This window comes from Pochonia chlamydosporia, chromosome 2, assembly GCF_001653235.2.
Source record: "Pochonia chlamydosporia 170 chromosome 2, whole genome shotgun sequence".
NCBI lineage: Eukaryota > Fungi > Ascomycota > Sordariomycetes > Hypocreales > Clavicipitaceae > Pochonia > Pochonia chlamydosporia.
This window is the reverse complement of record NC_035791.1, coordinates 4,415,633-4,435,862: the sequence shown is the minus strand read 5'-3', so window position 1 is coordinate 4,435,862 and position 20,230 is coordinate 4,415,633. Positions and strand designations below refer to the sequence as shown.

At 50.6% G+C, this 20,230-nt stretch overlaps 7 protein-coding genes across 7 annotated transcripts; 3 read left to right on the top strand and 4 right to left on the bottom strand.

The window, feature by feature from the left end:
- Positions 1-117: 117 nt before the first annotated feature.
- VFPPC_03413 (chorismate synthase protein) lies at positions 118-1,230 on the bottom strand (the record flags this gene model as incomplete). Its single annotated transcript, XM_018282915.1, has 2 exons — positions 118-1,156; positions 1,211-1,230. The coding sequence occupies 2 exons, from the start codon at positions 1,228-1,230 to the stop codon at positions 118-120; spliced, it is 1,059 nt and encodes a 352-aa protein (XP_018147588.1).
- A 3,936-nt stretch (positions 1,231-5,166) lies between these two features.
- Positions 5,167-6,470, top strand: VFPPC_15651 (small GTPase-binding protein; the record flags this gene model as incomplete). Its single annotated transcript, XM_018293404.1, has 5 exons — positions 5,167-5,237; positions 5,474-5,501; positions 5,752-5,949; positions 6,062-6,196; positions 6,312-6,470. 5 exons carry the CDS (start codon positions 5,167-5,169, stop codon positions 6,468-6,470), a joined length of 591 nt encoding a protein of 196 aa, XP_018147587.1.
- A 1,048-nt stretch (positions 6,471-7,518) lies between these two features.
- On the bottom strand, positions 7,519-10,161 carry VFPPC_15650 (amino acid transporter; the record flags this gene model as incomplete). The annotated part of the gene is made up of 6 exons (XM_018293403.1): positions 7,519-7,533; positions 7,618-8,196; positions 8,261-8,338; positions 8,404-8,426; positions 8,481-9,053; positions 9,108-10,161. 6 exons carry the CDS (start codon positions 10,159-10,161, stop codon positions 7,519-7,521), a joined length of 2,322 nt encoding a protein of 773 aa, XP_018147586.1.
- Positions 10,162-11,256: 1,095 nt separating this feature from the next.
- On the bottom strand, positions 11,257-12,955 carry VFPPC_03408 (aspartic-type endopeptidase (CtsD); the record flags this gene model as incomplete). The annotated part of the gene is made up of 2 exons (XM_018282914.1): positions 11,257-12,693; positions 12,770-12,955. 2 exons carry the CDS (start codon positions 12,953-12,955, stop codon positions 11,257-11,259), a joined length of 1,623 nt encoding a protein of 540 aa, XP_018147585.1.
- A 537-nt stretch (positions 12,956-13,492) lies between these two features.
- VFPPC_15649 (hypothetical protein) lies at positions 13,493-13,750 on the bottom strand (the record flags this gene model as incomplete). The annotated part of the gene is made up of 1 exon (XM_018293402.1): positions 13,493-13,750. The coding sequence occupies one exon, from the start codon at positions 13,748-13,750 to the stop codon at positions 13,493-13,495; it is 258 nt and encodes an 85-aa protein (XP_018147584.1).
- A 3,012-nt stretch (positions 13,751-16,762) lies between these two features.
- On the top strand, positions 16,763-17,131 carry VFPPC_17509 (hypothetical protein; the record flags this gene model as incomplete). Its single annotated transcript, XM_022429212.1, has 1 exon — positions 16,763-17,131. One exon carries the CDS (start codon positions 16,763-16,765, stop codon positions 17,129-17,131), a length of 369 nt encoding a protein of 122 aa, XP_022285761.1.
- Positions 17,132-18,862: 1,731 nt separating this feature from the next.
- Positions 18,863-19,632, top strand: VFPPC_03407 (CHD5 domain-containing protein; the record flags this gene model as incomplete). Its single annotated transcript, XM_018282913.1, has 3 exons — positions 18,863-18,949; positions 19,008-19,194; positions 19,262-19,632. The coding sequence occupies 3 exons, from the start codon at positions 18,863-18,865 to the stop codon at positions 19,630-19,632; spliced, it is 645 nt and encodes a 214-aa protein (XP_018147583.1).
- Positions 19,633-20,230: the final 598 nt, after the last annotated feature.

Here is a 20,230-nt window from a genome sequence, read left to right as displayed (position 1 = left end):
GTTCTTTCTACACCATGAATCAGGAGTTGATATTTTACACGCCATCTACACCCAATGTGAAAACAAAATATCAAGTCTATTGTCATCTAGATAATACAATGAAAAGCATCACACGCCTTATTCCTCTTGTTGCAGCTGCCGCAACGGCTCCAGCACACTATCCGTATAGCTCGCCGCATCCTTTGAAATAGAATCAATATCAATCCTATTGCCCAACGCATCATTCACACCCTCAATCACCTCCCTATCCTCCATCACCTCCCTCATCAGCCGGACCTCATGACCCCAATACGTCTGACTCCTACTCCGCAGCTCCTCATCCCGCATAGCAGTATTATTAATAATACCAATGGCGCTCAATCTGCTCTTGACCGTCAACAGACCCCTCGTAACGTGATCAATGCGCTCCGCCGCCGTCGGTAGCTGCACAAACGCCCTGTTCGTAGACGACAAATACATGACCCATCCCAACGCGGCGTCAAGCACAGCCAGCGCGATGAGTCTATAGTTCCGCATGGACCAGAAGAAGAAGTCTACTTCGGTGAGGCGCAACGCCCTCGCATTGGCCTGGTATCCATACGAGCCGACGATATACGCTTCCAGGCTGCCGAGGGTGAAGGACGCAATGGTCGCGAGGGTTCGCCATTGGGAGCCGTGCTTCCCCGTGAGAGAAGGGCTAGTAATGACGGCTATGACGATGAGGTTCGCCAAGTGCGGCCAGATGATGGACGGGAGAGCATAGTAGAAGTAGCTCTTTGGCTCGTCGGAGTTGCAGAACGGGCACTCGAAGAGGACTTGCGGGCCGAATTGTAGGTAGAGGAGGCGACTTTCTAGGTTGACGAACTTGGCGCGTAGGACGTGATCGCTTGTGGTGAGGATATTGGAGGGTCGGATGGCGGATAGGCGGTTGAAGAGCACGTCGACGGGGATTTGGAGACGGCTCTGCGTACGGGTGAAGAGGTTCTCGGGCGCGAAGAGAGGCAGCGTCTTGACGAGGTAGATTGTTGAGAGGGTGAAGAGTAGGGTGAGCGCCATGCGGACGCGCGGAGGGGTCGGCTGGATGGGGAGGCCGTGGGAGGCGGAGCGAATGGAGCGATACCATGATATGGCTTTGGGGAGGAGGATGGGCCCGAAGAAGAGGAGGATGGAGCGGATGCTGGGTGGTGTTAGTTGCAAGTATGGGCTTTTCTGATGGGGAGAAAGGACTTACGAATCCCAGGAGATTGCCATGGTGGTGGTTGAGGATGGTGAGCTTGGAGGTTGGTCGTCGAGGTTCACGATGTGAAGCACATACCGGCATCAAAGACGTTGACAAAGGAAATGTTTGGAGGTCATGTCAGGTACCAGTTGACCAGACAGACAAGTGTCGTCACGGCGGGCGGCTAGTGCAAATGCAAGTGCAAGTGGGTGGCGCTGCGGGGCCGTTTGCCGCCCGTTCAATTTTTGGTCGTTTCGGTATCTGGTGCCTGGAATAGTGGCTTCAGCTGGACATAGATGCATGAAGGCATACTCGGTAGCAAACAGTCTCTGATATTGCAGGCTGAGGCATAGTCATCAACCTCTGTATTGTCATTAGTGTCCTTCCATCATCCTGTAGAAATTGCGGTGTAGGAACCCCATACTAGTGAACATTGTACAAGTACCTAAGTACTGACCGCCTACAAAGAACCTTTGAGGTGCGAGGAGAGCCACAAGGCAAACAATCTTAACTACTTAATTTACCTAAGTAAGTATTCCTCCGTCACTTCACAGTGTCACACTTGCAACAATGTTCAAGGGCGATAGAAGCAATAATCATTTCAAAATCACAGGCGCCTAAACGCGCTTTGTCCAAATGAACGGCAAACATCGCCAGTGGAAGCAAGCCAATGTGGCCCGTGACACTGCAATTTACGCTCATCAAAGTCCTACATTATTCCCAAGTGGCACGACGTTGAGACCTACAGGAAAGAGGCAATGTATCCCTTGGGCCATCATGTACTGTAGCCTTGTGCATAAAATTATTGGCCGTGAGGCTGACATGCGAAAGCCACTGACCTGTGACTGGTGGGAACCCATCAATGTCTTGAGTGCAAACATGACAGAGCCAGTATGGGACGACAGTTGTAATGGAGACTTGGTAGCTAGGTGCAGATGTTCAATGTTGCCTTAAAGAGAGTTGACGGTGTGTGCTGCAACATGTACTCCGTACTGATGCAACTGTTCACGGCTTGTTGCGCATGGCATATGCACGCTAAAACATATTCCCATGTCCCATGGTAGATCAAGGGCCGGTTGAACTGCAGCTCGCCGTTGGAGGTGCACGCTGTGGCAGGCCTCGAACCCTTCCGGCAAGTGAGTAACAGGTCCCTGGGATTTTCTCTGGTTGAGGCTGCCAAGACATCCGGCATCGAAACGATTTTCCGTAGCTCGAGGTATTCATAAGCCAACACCATGACAATCACGAGTCAACCCAAAGAAATCACCATACAAGTAAGTAATGTGTCTTACTGGAGTTGCTGACTGGAGCAGGCGCGCATTGCACGTCCATTTGAATTCAAACGGTTTGCTTTGAATCACTCAATGATTGATGTGTTCAAAGATAGGACGGCTTTACTTGAGAAGTTGCCATTATTAGATCAGACCGTGGTCAGGGGGCGATCTTTGGTTGAGACATTGCTGTGCTCTGGCCACCTGTGCTCCATATCTACCGAGCAACCTGGTATACGTAAGTGCTCTGTACTCCGTATTTCAGACATAGATAACAGCACTTGAGACAACCCAAGCTGGCTTGGCTGAAGCCTGGTGTGGTTCACAGTTAACGGAGGTTGAGGCAGGCATTTCCCGGTGACTCTTGTTGGCGATCACAAGCCAAATTGGAGCATTTCGGCGCCAGGTAATGACAAGGACATGCTGCAAGCAGCAGTCTGTGGGGGATGAGTCAATTGGGGCACCAGTTTCCTTACTCTATTGAAGTGCAAAACAAACCAGGCATCAAACTGTCGTTTTTCGTGTTGGCAGGAGGATATAATTGCCGGCCTGAGGCTCCGTTGTAACACTGCATTGTGTCAACCTGTTGTTGATGTTGATTCTCGGGGGTTCAGCTTGGTTATCTGGGCGGGCTCCTCCTATTGGTCAATCAGGTCTGTCGTGAACATCCGTCTCCGCCTTGCACAATGCATCTGGTGCGCCTCCGCCTCGTTCGTCGACCAGGTGAATATGGTGTGGTACAGTACTCTGTACGCGGTCTGTTTATGTTGATGATGGGTCAAGTCGCCCCTGCGTCTCCTTTGCCGATTATGGACCATCCGTAACTCAATGTCGTCCTGGTTGAGTCCTAGGGTAGGACTGAGTAGGTGCATGTGCTCAAATGCCCCCATGCAGGCCACCCATTTTGACGGCCTCCATCAAATACTACTGCGCCGCAACTATGGAGTAGATCAGTGATGAGTTACCACATCGTAGGGTGCGTATTTGGTGTATGATAGTGTACCATTGGCTGCCTCCAAACATTCAGAAGGAAAACACCTGGGTACAGTCAGAACCCTGCACAACTACTCGGTAATTATGAATCGTTTGGCACATTGTCTAATGTTCAAGACTTTGCTCCGTGCTGAGAACCTTGAATGCTGGAGCTTGTGTGCAACATAGACCACGCGTCACCTCTGCTTTCGTGTCATTGCAGGAACATTGGATGCAATCTATCTGGAATCTGCTTTATAAGCTTTATAAGCTTTATAAGCACAGATTTGGCCACCTATGAACTGAATCAGAACTTGTTTGGCCAGTTTGATGATAAAAGCATCCTTATTGGAACACGACGAGCTTGTTCGACATGAATTCTCAGGTAATACCGTGCTGAGCAGGGAGTGCTGCTCCGAAGCTAGGTTCCATGTCCAGATCTATTTCCAGCACTGCCCCGGTTTTTGTGGCGGATACAAGGCCAAGGTGAAACTTGGCAGAATCCCAGGACAGAGAGACACTCAGCGATAACTATCCACCGTGGGCGGATTGCGAGATTGCAGAGTGCTCAAGGATAACGCATCAGCACGCAGTGTTCTGTATTGGCACCAAGAGGTGAATGACTTGGCAATATAGCCAGCACGACCGACGCGAGCAATATTGGGACTCTTGGGGCACAAGACCTGTCGTGTCCTCATTCCTCAAAGGCAGTTGAGATTCAATAAGGCTGGTCAGCACATGACAGCCATCGACTTCGAAGGTTATGCTCACAGCTTCCAGCCCATAAACAATCCTATCGGCAGGTCCGCCCCCGCCCCAATCATAGGATGGCCATTGGGGTGAAATACGGTAGGTATGGCATCATTTCAAAGTTGGAAGCGTGCGTACGTATTCGATGGCACTGCCCAGAAGTTCGATTTGGTTGTTGATGGACGGGGCCGAAACCTGTGCTAGAGATCAAATTACAGTAGTGATCCATGCAGATGGACAGTGCAGTGACCGTTTGGAGTCTGGCAGGCCCGATGTATGACCACGGCGGCCAGTGCCGACCACGGCATGCCTGGGTCCAGTCAAGTGTCACCCATCATGAACGTAAAATACAGCAGGCCACTGGCAGGCACTGGGCTTTCCGAACATAGCCTGGCCTGGCTAGCGTCTGGTCCCTAAAGTGCCAGACCTGGGTAGTGACCGCTGAGGCAGCCTAGCCCCAGCCCGTGACCCCAGCCCCCGTTGACCCCAGTGCGCCCATTGCGAGTCGACTCGACTGCGGTCTGGTGCTTGTCAGCCTGCCATGTCGCAGAGTGCCGCCGTCTTCAACTGCCAGGCCAACATTGCACCCGCCAGCTGGACGTGCTAGGCTCTACAGCTCGCCCCGTCCTGACAGGCGTTGCGTCGTTGCCTCCCGTCACCCAAAGTCTCCTCAAGGTGCTGTCCAGTCCCATTTGATGTCTGCTGCAATCTGCGGCTGCATCTGTGTCCGTCCATCTCGACTTCTAACTGGTCAGGTCCTACTCCGTACTTCCGCCTCCTGCCTTCAGTCCTGTCCTGTCCTGCTGGTCCTCTTCCCCTTCCTCCCTCCTTCTTCTTGCTCTGCTCTGTACACCAGACCTGCTCTGCTCCTCCACCCCATCCAAAACTTGTCCCATCCAACTCCTCCCTCCGTGCATCTCAACAGCTCCGTGCCTTTCGCTCTGCCTTCACAACTTCAGAATCCACAACCAAGTCATGGCTGCTGAACTCCGCAAAAAGCTCGTCATCGTCGGTGACGGTGCTTGTGGTAAAACCTGCTTGTTGATGTAAGTTTGCTGTGCTCTTCCTCCGTCCCTCTGCGAGCCTCGCATCACCTTTCGGTGGCTGCTTCATCATCTCTGCACCCGCACCTATGCAACACCTTGGACGTCCTTTGCCCCTGATGCAATGAACGTCCATCCGCCCTCCGCCGCCATCACCTCCAAGACCATCGCCGACAATCTCATCATCATCATCTGCATCTCACCGGCTCATCCAATAATTTTGCTAATGACTTCTCCAGCGTTTTCTCCAAGGGTACTTTCCCCGAGGTAAGGAATTGAACCCCGACAAGGGCTTGTCCTCGAATTCACCACTCCAATCTTCGTTCCGCGAACACACGCACACCAAGTTCTTGCGCTCGCGGGCACTAGAACTCGGTCAAATCTACCATACCGATGCTACGCAGCTGCGTCATAATACCACAGACAACATCATCACCAATCATGCAGCTTCAACCAACTCCACCAACTTGAGCTGTCACCCTGCTTGCATCATGGTTTTGCTGACGCACATGCCTAGGTCTACGTTCCTACTGTCTTCGAGAACTACGTCGCCGATGTCGAAGTCGATGGCATTCGAGTCGAGCTGGCCTTGTGGGATACGGCTGGACAAGAAGACTATGACCGCCTCCGCCCCCTGTCTTACCCCGACACCCACGTTGTCCTGATCTGCTTCGCTATCGACTCGCCCGATTCCCTCGAAAACGTTGAAGAGAAGGTATGTATAGGCGCTGCCGATTCTGACAAAGCTGCTTTATGCATGCATTGACTCATATTGCTGCCATTGAGGAGATACCAGAACTTGGCTAACAACATGTTCTCAATCCTAGTGGATGCCCGAGGTCGCCCACTTTTGCCAGGGACTCCCCATCATCTTGGTTGGCTGCAAGAAGGATCTGCGATACGACCAGAAGACCATTGCTGAGTTACACGCGATTGACCAGAAGCCCGTCACCCCAGAGGAGGTAAGTCTAGAATGCCCAAGCACATGCCAAAAGTCCAGAGAAACGTTTGGCTATGAATCGAGACGAAGCAGTAGACGCTCGAACAAGCATGAGGTTTGTCTGACGAATCGTGTAGGGTAAGCAAAAGTGCGACATTATCAAGGCCAAGAGCTATCTCGAATGCTCAGCCAAGACCAACGAGGGTGTCCGCGAGGTATTCGAGCATGCCACCCGCGCTGCTCTGGCGGCTCACGGCAAGAAGCAGAAGAAGAAGTCCAAATGCTTTGGTCTGTAAAGTGGCCAACCCGCGAGCCCGTCTATACCGAAAGCACCAGACATGTTTCTTTTTTCCTTCGGCACAATGACCCTTGCCATTCAATCATTCTTCCAATTCAAAATATTCAACTTTTGCCACGTCAGTTCGGATGACTTGGGTTGGAAACGGCAATAGATGTGCAGGCTGCTCTGGCCTGCTTAGGTTTCGGAATTTGGAGTTTGATATCTTGTCTAATCTGCGTCTTGCTTGCCCGTGGACACTTGGTCGACTTGAAGCTTGTTTGCGCGTCAACTCTCTAGATATTTCCTCTATGTTTGTGTTTTTCGCGAAACCACGGACGGCTCTAACGGTTGAACTAATGAAGGGGGCTCGGAGCGCTCGTGGACTTGATGTGACGACACTCCAGCCTTGTCATGTGGTTCGACAATGGAAATCGAAGTTGCAATATGGGCGCGGCAGCGAGAGCTGTACCAAGTCGAAAAGTGGCCACTTGTCTACTTTGACTGGGGAAGGGGGACGCCTAGTTATTTTTTTAAGTATTTGTTGCTTTACGGAGGAAGGCGGGCCAGATGTTTCTTCGGGCGTGTTTTATGTGAGCTGTTGGAGCGGGAGATGATTGATCAAGGGGAGTGCAGAATACAAGAGAAGAAGGGTGTAAGTTATGGATTGGTCGCATACTGAGCAGTGCCAACTCGCGGCATGCGGAGGACGGCTACATGATACATCTTTTTGTTTTTGCGTCTTTTTTTTATTGTTGCGATTCTAGAGCACAAATTGTGATTGTTCACATGTTCAGTTTCCCCTGGCTGGTGATTTTCAGTGACGCATCTCTGCACTCAATGTTCAATCTATCTACCTAGGTAGTCTTCTGTGAAGCACCCACTGCCGTTGCCAACACTCCCTCTTTAGTACATTCTGCTCTGTGTTACCAGACCACATCAAAAAATCATGTCAGCCCTCCAGTACCTAGACCTCCAAGCCGCTCTCGTACTCTTCAAATCATTGCTCGCCGTAGATGTCGTCTCATCATTCTCATCGTCAACAAACAAAGTCCCGTTCCGTATGCTTAGTTGGGGCAAGTCTAGTACAGTTAGTTTCAAGGTTGCTGGTTTCACAGCTTGACACACCGGCACGCAGACAGATGTTCACGAGAGGGACAACTTACAGCACCGCAAGCAGAGCAGGTCTTGCCGCCGTTGGAGATGCTGGCGCTGCACTTTGGGCAGGAGTTGTGGTTGAAGTTGACGGGCTGCATGTTGAAGTGTGTTGCTGACGCTGTACTTTGGAGTCTGTTGCTGGTGGTGTACTTGGATGGGATAGGAAGAGGTTGCAAATGCAGAGGTGGTGGTTCGTTGAACGGGGGATGGGATGTGCTGGCTGTATTAAGGGTCCTTTGTAGGACGTTTGCCTGAAAGCGGGGTTGATGGGCATGCGGGACTTGGACTGGCACAGGTGTTATTGAGGTTTTTGTCCTACGGTGCTTATCGGTGGTTTGTGTTGGCGATGTGTAACACGTGCGCAGATTGATGGGGATATGGGTATCTTCGGCGTCTTCCTCCAGTGATGTGACGTGCAGAGGGCCTGGGCGGTGCTCGTGATATGTCTGCGTCGGATCTGGATCTTGAGGCGGGGCTGCGATGTGACGTAGTTGCTTTCTGGCTGGTAAGGGTCTCCTCGACGATGAGCTTTGGTATGTGTTCTTGGGAATTACGTCTGCTTCTGATGGATGGACATGGGATTCAGACTTGTACTGTAGTTGGCAAAGGACAGTGTCGTTTGTGAACCATTTTATATTATCAGGTCTATACCCCAACGCCGCTGTGCTTGATGCATGACAAATTCGAGCTGTGAAGCTGCTCTGGGATCACTAGATCCTTGCCTTTGCCCTGCAATGCTGTGTGCTATGCAAAAATTCCCACCCATCTATAATACACTTTACTCCTTATCATACACACTGTGTTGTCGTTTCGGACCCTACACCATGTTAGTCATTACATACCCGGACAGGAAGAAGAGTTGACGACTAACCGTGGATCATCTTGCCAATTGCCTGGACCACACTGATCACCATGACGGCAATGCCAAACACAACCACCGCGTAGGCCACGTACGTTCGCCAGCTCTTGGTCGTAAGCTTGATGTAGCACATCGGCGGCAATATGTACGCCATGGCAACGGCACTCGTCGCGCCAACCAGCTCAAAGACCACGCCCAAATCACACGTCAATAAGCTGATGGCCGTGGCGGAAGCTACCAGCCCCGTGCTGAAGATGAGGTGCCGTCGGAGATTGAACTCCTCGTCCGGGTACCAGTAGGTCAGCATCACTTCTCTGCAGACAAACGCCTCCAGAGGGAGCGTGGTCAGCATGTTGAGCCCGAAGCACAGACGGGCGACGTTGACCATGCTGTTGTCTGATGGGAAGTTGTTGAGGACGTTGCCGAGGGTTTTGTCGGCGAACGTGAGGAATCCGGCTAGGGCCATGACAAGACACGCCATCATGGATATGCCCGTGGAGTAGTGGGTGACGCGGGAGAAGTTGTCGATCGTGGGTGTTTTGAGAGATCCGTAGATCAATAATGAGTTGTGGTGACAAACGAAAGCTGTCCATTTATCAGCGCGTTGACTTCACGACCACAGTGACTGAAACGACTTACCGAATGAAATTACGCCAATGGCTTGGAATATACCTCCATTTACCGTCAACAAAGGCGTGCTGAACGAGCCTCTGGATTCAGAAGGCACAAAAAAGCCTTGAATCAGGACCGTCGACACAATGACCAGCATACCGATCAAAGCCAGGGTACTCGCCTTGGCCAGCTTCGCGATATCTCGATACAGAGTCAGCGGATAGCTCACGCCCATTACAAACACGGCTATCGCAACTCTTCGGTCCGTCAAGAGTCCCACCACGGGGACCGACCCTAAACTTGGCCAGATCGCAACCAGGACGTGAGGAATCGTGTCTCCCACGATAACCCCAAACGCTACCATGCCACCAAAAGCAAACACCCATTGTGCCAAACTGATGGCAATGAGCCCAGGGCGGCCGAAGCAGTGTTCCACGGTGCCTTGGAAACTACTCGTACCACTCAACTTGCTGTTGATGACAATGAGGCAAATAGTCCAGTCCACCACCACCGTCAGCCCAACCAGCAAGAGTATACCGGACAAAAGACCAGCCTGTCGAAGGGCATACGGCTGACCAATGATGCCAGCGCCAATAATCGAGTTGGCCATGTTCATAAACGCAGATTTGAGACCCGACTTTGGTCGACGCATCTCCTGTTCCAATCGTTCGCCGTCGTCGTCTCGTCCATCCCCAAGAGTATTGGCAACAGCAACGCTCGGTGCCTCCATGTCCGTCAGCAGCGGCACCCGATGCGAGTGGTGGCCCTGTATTTCCACATCATCGTCAAACTCGAAGCTCGCTTCCGACGACGACCTCCTCCCGCCGTGCGCTGAGCCGTTCGACTCCCCAATTACGGCGGGACTTAAATCGAACTGCACTCGATTCGGCGTCCGCGGCATCTTTGCCTGCGGCGGCGGTGATACTTCGTCACCATGGCTGTCGTGCTCCTGCTTCCCCTCGTAGACGACTATATCCTCATCAGCGTCGAAGACGATGTCGCCGTCGCCGTCGCCATGGGCTAGTAAGCCCAGATCTTCTTCGTGCCCGTTCGGCTCGCCATTGTTCTTGGCTCCGGCCATAGTTCAAGTAAAGGGAATGCGGCTGCTCGCCAAAGACATCTTCGCTTTGTGGCAAAATGCTGGCGTTTCACCAATGGCCCCCCTTCTGTGCTGCGCAATTGGAATGCGCTTTGGTGGGACAGGCGGAACAAAATAGGGATGATGCGCTCGTCGTTCGTAAGTATACGGAAGGGTTAAACCTGGGTTGTTGGGGAATTTTTCAAAAGGGGCCCAAGTCTGACGGGCAATGGGCGGGAAAGGAATGGCAGGCGACTCCTCGAGAGAGATACAAAACGCTGTGGTGTAGATGTAGATCCTGAAGATGAAGTAAATTGATTGAAGTTACATGACGGCTACAAACGGACAGCAAGGCTCTAACTGCTTACTGTTCAGGCATGGATGTGGAAGTACATACGGAGTTCAGACACATGCATCGAGTGACTTGACCCATCCATGTCAAGTCAATGCCCAAGTCGCCGCTCCCAGTAGGCATTTGGACAGCGCCTTGGCGTGACGTCGGTCGGCCACAGACCTCAGCCGCACCATGATTGGCCGACAAGCAACAGCCGCAAACAGCCCCCAGCACGACCCGTTGATTATGTTCCACAACGTGATGCTAACGCTGCGATGAAAAAGGGGCAAGCACAAATTTGGCCCAAACCCTGGACATACTCCTGGTACTTTGTACAATAGGTACATAATACTCCACGTCTGATTTGAACATCATTGCTACGGCTCATGAATTCGCAACTACGCCTGTATCAACGATGCGAGACAGCGGTAGTGATAATGATTTCTGGTTCACGCCCACGAAATAATCAGATACTTAGTCCAAACCGTATATTATGGCTAAATTGAATGAAATCTGCACTGCTCGGGTGCGTCTTGTGTTTAGAGTCACATTAAATATTGTACAAATATACAAAACCACTTCCAAAAGACCGTACCAGCACTACTGGCTGTAAACTTCCATCACGCTCATTCGTGTGGGTAACATGGGTATCAAACATCATCTCTGCTCTTGTTCCGTTGACGATCCACCGGCCAACTCTATATTTAAGGTTAGGCTGGTGCCTCGTCGCCTAGTATCTTGTAGTACTCAGCGCTCTGCCGTCTTCAAGCAACCAGGGCAATCAAACCCGCGAAGAACACGATGACAGCTAGTTTGGCGTCCTGTTGTGGGCTAACGTCTGATGCTGCAGACTTTGGAGTCTCCGTCGGTTTAGTGGCAGCACTACCAGATCCTGTGGTGCCCGTTTCATGACCGCTTAGACCAAGAGGTGGCCGTTTTGACTGTGTGGATGCGTCAGGCTGAGTTGTCACACCGGTAGTCAGTGTTGTTGCAGTGCCAGTAGTAGGACCTACAGTTGTCTCAGTTGGCGAACTGCTGCCACTGGGAGAGTTGGAGCTCGAGCTGGAGCTCGATCCGCCTTGAGAGCCGGCCGCAACGGCAAAACCAATTCGCTTCTCATCTCTGTCAAATACTGTGTATACATTTTTGAGGAACGTATCGCCCAGGAGCCAAGACCCTTTGACAACCTCGTGGCCGTAAATGTTGCTGGTACATTTGCCAGAGCTGTCCTTTGGTGCGATCCAATCCTTGGGAGACAATTTGTAGTCAACCCCGGAAAACGTGAAAGTCAAAGACTTGTTACTGTCGCAAGGAACAGTGAACGTCTTTCCATCAGAGGTTTCAGATCCGGGGATGACATTGTGAATCTTTTTCGTTTGATCGGGAGGTCCGAAGATGAATGAAGTACCAGTGTCGATGTAAGCAAGGACGCCTCCTGAGCCAGCCTTCTTGCCGTCGTATGTCATGTCATCGATTTGGATGGCCCAATCTCCATCCTTTGACCCAACGGACGTGTAGCTAATGTCCCCAGTATACTTGTCGGAATTTGCGGATCCAAACTTGATCTCGCCATCGTTTGACCCATCTGCGGCCCGGTTCAGGTGTATTCCAAACAAGTTTTTGTCAAGCTTCTTAGAATCCGCCAAGGTTTTCAAGAAATTATCGCTAGAACCTTGGCTCATGGACATGCCCAAAATGCCGTCAAAAGCGAAATGAGCAAAATCGTCCGAGGTCTTCGAGGCCTGGCCAAACGTATACTGTAAACTGATGCCTGCAACGCTTATTGTGTCGGTAACCAGGGTGCCTTGAACGGTTCCAGATCCGTATGAGATGGAAAAGGTTTTGCCGCCGTCAGATAGTGTGCTAGAGTCGTCTTTGCCAAAAGTCGTGTGCATCGAGCAAGGCGAGTCGGCACAACCGGAGCCCATAACCCAGCTGGACCCAGCGCCAGTATCGATCAGCATGTACAGCTGCTTGCCTTTAGACCCCAGGCCTGCTTTCAGAAAGTATGAGTAGTCGGTTCCGTCCTGGTCGATTCCAGCAGCCATGGATTGACTTGGTTGAGAGGCTTCCATAATTTTGTACGAATTTGCTCTTCGTTCCACAGACTTGTCGACAGACGCTCCTGTGCGAGTGTGCTTATATTTCTCCTTCAACCAGACAGCTTGCTTCGCTGCCAATCGGCCAGGGGACTCATTGTTCTGCAGCGTAGATTAGCATCGGGTGGGAATCAGCAACAATTGGGCTGGCAGGCTTCGGGGTGCATCAGTTACTAACCTGTTGTGCTTTCTTCTCGATTTTAAACGTCAACTCATCTTCAGCCTCTACTACTGCATTTCTTTTGGCTTCCCCAAGTAGGTTAAGGTCCTCTTTCTCCTTGAGCCATAATGGCGTGTAAGGATAAAAGGCCGATGCGGAGAACGTCCACAAAGCCAGCTGTAGTACAACCACAGTCGGAATCATGATGGCGTGGTTGTGAAGCAGTCAGTTGTGGTACACAACTTATCTGCCCTCGGCAAATTGGCAAGGTTGACCACGGTCCAACGGACACGGCGTGGCAATTGGCGAAGGAGTCGTGGTACAAACCGGCGGCTTCGATCCGATCATGGGATAGGTTTGTCAGAGCAAGTTAGGCGAAATCTATTTGGAAGGAATTCGACTCTCGACGGCAGACAGCGAATTATGCAATTAAAGATTATGACGAAGCATGGCAAGTTCCAGCCTGATAGGAGCTGCTCAGTGAAAACGAGTCGAAGAATGACACGATATGCCTGGCAAGAATTGTTCGAGTCTGCTGGCGGAAGCGCCGGATTTTGGTTAGCAAAACAACACTCTCGGGGAGCAATACGAACTGCAAAGGCGACCTACAATGTGAAAATGAAACCAATGGCAATAATCCAGTCCCAACAACAACAAGGAAATGAGTATTCGCTGGCGTAATAACCCGATTTGCTTTTGGATCCCGACAATGCACAACAGATGCAAACAAGACAAACAAAATTACACTGGAAAATAAAACCAAAACGAGAGGGCAAGATGCACGACAATGAGATGCACGGAATGAATATCTAGGAGGACAAAGAGGAGGAGAAGCCAAATGATGAAGAGAGGTTGAAGATGGAGAAAGCCGTCCCGGTCCAGGGACGATGCTGGAGATGAACGAAGAGGAGAGGTTCGAGCAAGGATCACCCACGACTCCAAGATTGACTGGCCGAGTTTGTAAAGGAGGTGGTTGTCCATCCCCGGGTTGAGTAGCATTCTCAATTGGACGAATGCCAATCACTTCCAAACTTGGCATCGGATGGACGGGGGTTCTTCCAAGGTGGTGGCAGGGAGACCCTGTCAGTTCTTGTTGAGAAGAGAGACAGACCAGACACATCAGGGGAATGCCAGCGGTTGGCCGGGTTGAGGGTGATTGATGGAGCCAAAGCGAGCCACGGATGGGGCCAGAGATGGGTCAGAGATAGGCCAGAGAGGATCAGAGAATGGATCAGATGGGAAGAGAGACCAAAGAGACCCAAGGATGGGCGGTGCGGGTCGCAAGCTCCAGACCAAGACCAAACCAAGGAACAACCGAGTCTATTGTCATTATCAAAAGAGACAGATACGTGCTGTACGTGATCTTCGAAGAAGCGCAAAAAACAGCCCAGCCAAGCCTCAGAATCAATTCCCGGGCCCGATGGATATCTTGATCTGGCTCGCTGTTTTGAAATATTGTCTTCGAATCTTCTCGCCGACTTCTTGTCACTCGACGTTTTCCACGAAACAAGAACATTTGATGCCACCCTGATTGCCAAGTGGACCTCTGGCGTCAGCCTGTTTTGACAGGGAGATGGGCCGATGATAATGGAGCAAGTGTCTGTCTGGTCTGGTCTGATGCGTTCAATCCGTCAACGGCCAGATGCACAATTGGGCCATTTGCTCCGAAACGAAACATTCAATGTTGAACCACAGCTCCAGGCGCCAAGGTGGCCCCAAGGTTGGGGAGTCGTCCACTAGGGCAAAGGATGCTCCTGCACCAAGCTTACCAGACATCAATTTTCGTATGTCGGTAATTTGTATGAATGGCCTGAACCGAAATCACTCAATTCTAAAAAAGGAATCGATGCCTTGGTGCCGGATCTTGCTTCATACTTCTTTCTTTGTTTTCTTGACTCTTTTTTTTTTTTTTACGGGCATTGCCGCAAATTGCTCGCTTATGCAAGCGAATGTCTCGTTACTAATGCACACATGTGCATTCACAATGGCTCAGTGCCAGCTGGTGAGCACAAAGACCCAGACTGGCAGGAACCACACGAGCCTCCAGATGTCCTGCTGGCTGCATGCTTTGTGCATCGGTGGCGTCTCGTATCACCTGCATTCTCGACTTGGCTGATTTACAGTGGGGGGTCAGAAGTGTTCGACCCAGGAAAGGTATCGCATATCGCGTTGTGTGCTGAGACATATTGAGCTGTGTTAGTGTATACTTGAATGTGTTCAAATACCTAGGTACGTTTGACCACAGACTGTACGACAAATGTCTGTGTGCTGCGAACTCCATACTGTACTCCAGACTCCGTTCCTCCATACATCCATCAATCCTCAGCACAGGGCGCCGCGCACCAAAACCCCTGGATCCATTTGCTGTCTGGTTTAGTTGGAAATCCAGTGGTTCATGAACTCAGCTCATTGCATCAATCGTAATCACCACGTCCACGATTTTCCGCCGCAGTCGCTGCTTCTGTTCACGAACCCCAGCGTATCATGCTGCAAGCAAGGGCAGACCTTACTCTGTGTAATCAGTCTGACACGGCATTTCAACCCTCGTGGGAGTCCCTTGGTATTGCTGACTATTGATCAAGGCTTGTTTCAACTGGGTTGAGATACTTTAGCGCCAGGGCCAGTCAGTCCTGGCCTGGTCGCTCGGTGGTTTTTTGTGGCTGGCGGCGACGCTAGTAACCTTAACCTGTCACGACCATCACAATTCAGGTTGCATTGCAGTCATGACGATCCCAGGCTTCATGTACTCTGTGGGATCATGCAGTTCTTCCCTCAGCTGTTACACCGTATCTGATTGTCGCGGCTAATTTCCTCCAAGACGATGCCTCCTCCAGCTGGATTTCGTGCTGTTTGGACGCGAACGACTCAAGGGACTGCTCACACGTGCTTGTCAAGGGACAAGCATCGTTGCCAAACCAGGGAGCCACAAAATTGACTTGTCTTTGGTGCGAAGGCAAGCATCCCGTCCTGGTCAGAGGCAGCGCTGGCATTCCATTGAGCACTGTTTCCACGAATCCGCACTTCGCCGCTCGTTAACACTCTACTGTCGCTTTGGAGACGACGGTGCTCAGTTGTCCGCCGAGTGTTATAACATTGCTTTCAGCTGGACATGTGGCCTGTTTGCCTGCGAGTCCCTGTTGCCGTACTCCGTAACGGCAAAGGTAAACGCCATTTCATAACTCAACTGGTGAAAAGGTCTTGTGGCCATATGGCATATGCAAGGGCTTGTTCGCTGAAGTCGTCTACATCTGCATCACGCAGTACTCCGTACCCTTCGAGCAGATCCAGACCCATCCCCTGCGTCAACTCACATACCCACCAACCATCTCCAATTTGGTCGCCGCACAAGGATCGATCCCTTGAAGGAGACTCTGATGATGATGCTAATAAGTACAGCCTTGAGTCTTTTGGCCCCAGCCGAGCGGTTCCCCTGTTTTCCCCGCGCTAAACCTACCAGGTCCCGCAAGGAAAGCGGTTTGTCCATTTCCTGTCCTTGAAAATCCCATATGGACGCTGAAATCTGCGTCACTGGGTCTCTTGGCACAGATGGCACATGCCAGTTGCAAAACAGCATCAATTGTAGCCCCTGACACCACAAACATGAGTACTATGTTTGCAATGATGGGTATTGCTACTCAAGCCAAGTTATGCGCGTCGGGGGTCATCTTTGAATTTTAATTCTAATCTATTGGTGCCTGTATTCACTCCGTTCCGGAAATCTACTCATGGCTGCCGACATGATGCCATGGGCAAGCTCAAGGTGAGAGCGGTCTAACGACAACAACTTTCGGAGATTAACTACTTCCATGGGTGGATATTTGAGAAACGGTCGAGTTCACCTGCGGTATTCATATTTGTCTCTGCTACGGATCTCCTCTACAGCGGGCGGGAGTCTAAATTAAAACACCTGGATCGGCACTCACACGACAATCTTTGCCCATCATAATCGGACACAAATGTCAACAATACCACCTGTTTGCAGATCTTTGCTCTGAGCTCAGCCCCTGGAACATGGGCAAGAGCCGCGTTTGCCACGACATCAGACTTTCGGGTTTACGGCCTCTGTATGCTACCGTCAAATGTGTGTATTTACGGCATGCTGCCGCCACATTCAACTGCACTCCCAAGGCAATCCTGTATGGTGTTTCTGTCAGTCAAGAAGCATATGCGTCGTCTTTACTGTTTCAGACCCTTTTCAGTGCAATTTCCCGGCCATGTCAGTCTCCCTCGCGTCAAGTGGCCATGGTTGTTTCACCATCAATCTTCATTACCACAGCAATACCCGTTCTCAAGGACATCTTCACCTCCACATGGTTGCCGGTCCAAACAAGATATGCTCTTGGTGTTGTATCATCAATCTGCTATCTTGGTACTAAATAGCTAGCTCATACAGTCTGTGGTCCAACGTATTTAAACATATCCAAGTATACACTAACACAGCTTAATATGGCTCAGCACACAACGCAATATGCGATACCTTTCCCTTTCCCTGTTCAGATACGTTGGACCCCCCACTGTATTCGCAAGACCAGATTCAAGGCAATGTCTAGGTCCAGCTTCATTTCTGTTAATCTACTGCCTTGTGGAATTTTGTAAGACACCGTGGCTGCTAAATTAACATTAACTGTTATATACGTACAGTGGGGGGTCAGAAGTATTTTAAACAGGGAATGGTACCGCATATCGCGTTGTGTGCTGAGGCATATTGAGCTGTATTAGTGTATACTTGGATATGTTCAAATACATTGGACCACAGACTGTACAACCGGAGAGAATCACATGTGTTGATCAAACAACCGTCGTTGGTGGAATGCAGTCCAACCATTTGAAAGTCTCACGTTCCCCTACTAACAGCTGTATCAACCCATTTCGCACACCTATCCAAGACTGTTGCATCCCAACTCGTCCCGTCTTGTATCTCACCCCGTACACTACTATACAGGTCGTGAAAGCCCTTTGTCACATCCGTATTCTCCCTCAAGACAGGAAGCAGAACCAATGTCCGTAAAAAGTTCCAAATCGCCTCTCCGCGCCAGCCATACCTCTTCGCAAGCGTGGTCGTCTCTTGAAATATCTCTTTTGCGTGTCGTGGGAATTCCGCGGCAACGACTATCAGGAATGACCATCCCGATGTGTCGTTGAGATGAAGCCGACACCACTTATGCGACATCTCTACAAACCTTTGTACCGTCTCTGGGCCCCACTCCCCTGACCTTGAAGAGAACAGGCTCCTCGCATATGACCAGGCATAGTAGTTCATGGGGTGTCTGTCTGCTGCGAGGTGAATGACGCTTTCAAAGTCCTGCACCAGGTTTACTGGCATTTGGGCCTGCCTCTCTTGGCGAAATAACCAGCGTTTGTGAGCCCATAGCACGGGCGACTTTGTGTGTCGATACAAATCACTTGACAGGAGACTGTTGATGAAGTAAGCGTCTTTTTTGAGAGCTTCTTTTCGTTCAGTTTCTGTGAGTGATGAATTCAGGATGAGTCGTTTGCGTGTGTTTGCGGCGGTGAGGTGCTCCGAGTCCCAGAGCAGTAGGACATTGGTGGCTTTCCACACATCATCGGTGAGTACGCTACCGGGTTGGTTTAGATGTTGATTTAGAATCCGACGAGCCACGATAAATGCCTGGATAATTCGAAGTTTTGATAGGGCGAGGAAGTGGTTCTCTTTGAAAAAGTAGGCACCTTTCAGTTCTGGTTCGAACTCTGGTGGAAGAAACTCTATGCCCATGTACTGATCATATGTTTGCGAAAGCTCATGTGAAATTGTGTCGTATACGGGTTTGGGATCTTCATTTTGTATAATGCGCTTTACGCTCTCAATGACTTTCGACATCTGAAATACTGGGTAAAAACAGGCATGAAAGTTGAATGTTCAAGTCGACATATAGGGTAGCGGAGCTTTACAGATTTTGGAGGGGAGCTGTTGGAGGTGGTTTCGGAAATTCAATGCACCGGGGTTGCGGGACGGAACAGCTGGAGCTTTCGTTGCAGAACTTGGTCGTTAGGACTCAGAAGCACGAGACATACCCCCACGACGACTCGAACTCCTCGCCACGCAACGGGCGGGCACGATTCTAACGGATCTTGTCAATATTGTTGCTGAAAATGACGACTATCCTGTTTCTCATTTTTGCCGTTGAGGTGGTGGCCCAGTTCATCAACGCCGTGGGCGCGGCACAGATTAACAATCTGGTAAGCAGGGCAGGCTCCAAATTGTGCCACCAGAATCAGCAATACTGACGTTGGATAGCTATGGACCTTGATCAACTACCTCCCCGTATCGACTTCCAAAGCAGCCGCCGAACAGCGCAAGCTCCAGGCCGAGTACCTCAAGGTCCGTCGGGACCTCAACGCCACGAGCAGCCAGGATGAGTTTGCGAAATGGGCCAAGCTGCGTCGTCAACATGACAAGCTGTTGGAGAAGCTCGATGCATCTAGTACGTGCAAAACTGTAACCAACTGATTAATCCAGGTTACGAGTGCTAACCACACCTCACTTTGCAGAGAAAGGAATGGAGGCTTCGAGAGCCAGATTCGACAACTACCTCACGGCGATTCGAATGCTCATCACCAAAGTACCGCAGTACTTCCTCCCCTTCTGGTACGGCAAGGAGCCCATGTTCTGGCTGCCGTACGGCTGGTTCCCATACTACGCCGAATGGATCATATCATTCCCCCGTGCGCCGCTGGGTAGTGTCAGCGCCCCGTCATGGCAACTCGCTTGCTCTGGCGTGATTACCCTCCTCAGCGAGATCATCATGTTTCTCGGGAGGCAGATCTTTGCTGGGCCTAAAGAAAAGGTAGCTCAGCCGGCTGGGAAGGCGACGCAGCCTGGGAAGCAGACTGCAGAGAAGTCTGAGAAGAAGGAATTATAGATGTTGCATGAGAATCAAAATCGGAATATATTGAACTCTTTTTGGCTTTCGAGTCAAGTTTTTAAAGGGCATCCTGTGGTGAAGACTACGAAATTCTGGTGACAGTGATATGTATCTCTTTGAATAGATTTGACGCAAAGTTCCTCATTGCAAACGCTGAGACTTTGTAACACGACAGAGAATAACCCTTGGCAGGGTATTTTGGGATCAATCTAGGCAACATATTGACTCTGACGACCACGAAGAGATCGCCAAAGCTTCGAAAGTGCCAAAGTGCAAGTCACGGGGAAATAAAACAGAAGAATCGATTGACGAATGAATTGTCATTGCTAGCTGGTACTATTCGAAATAGTTAGACGGTTGTTGCGTGCGTGCGCAGTGCGTCGTGCAATCTTTGTGTCAATGGATGAAAGGTTGAGGAGGAAAGTTGAAGGACGTGAAATTTTTGGGCGGCTGGCGGTAGAAATGGTGGATTTGAGCCCCACATGCTTGACCCTGGTACTTGCATGAGCAGCTCGGGACTAACATTTACGACGACTCAACTCCAAAACTGGACATCATTCTTTAAGCTTTTAAATGCACCATTGATATCTTCATA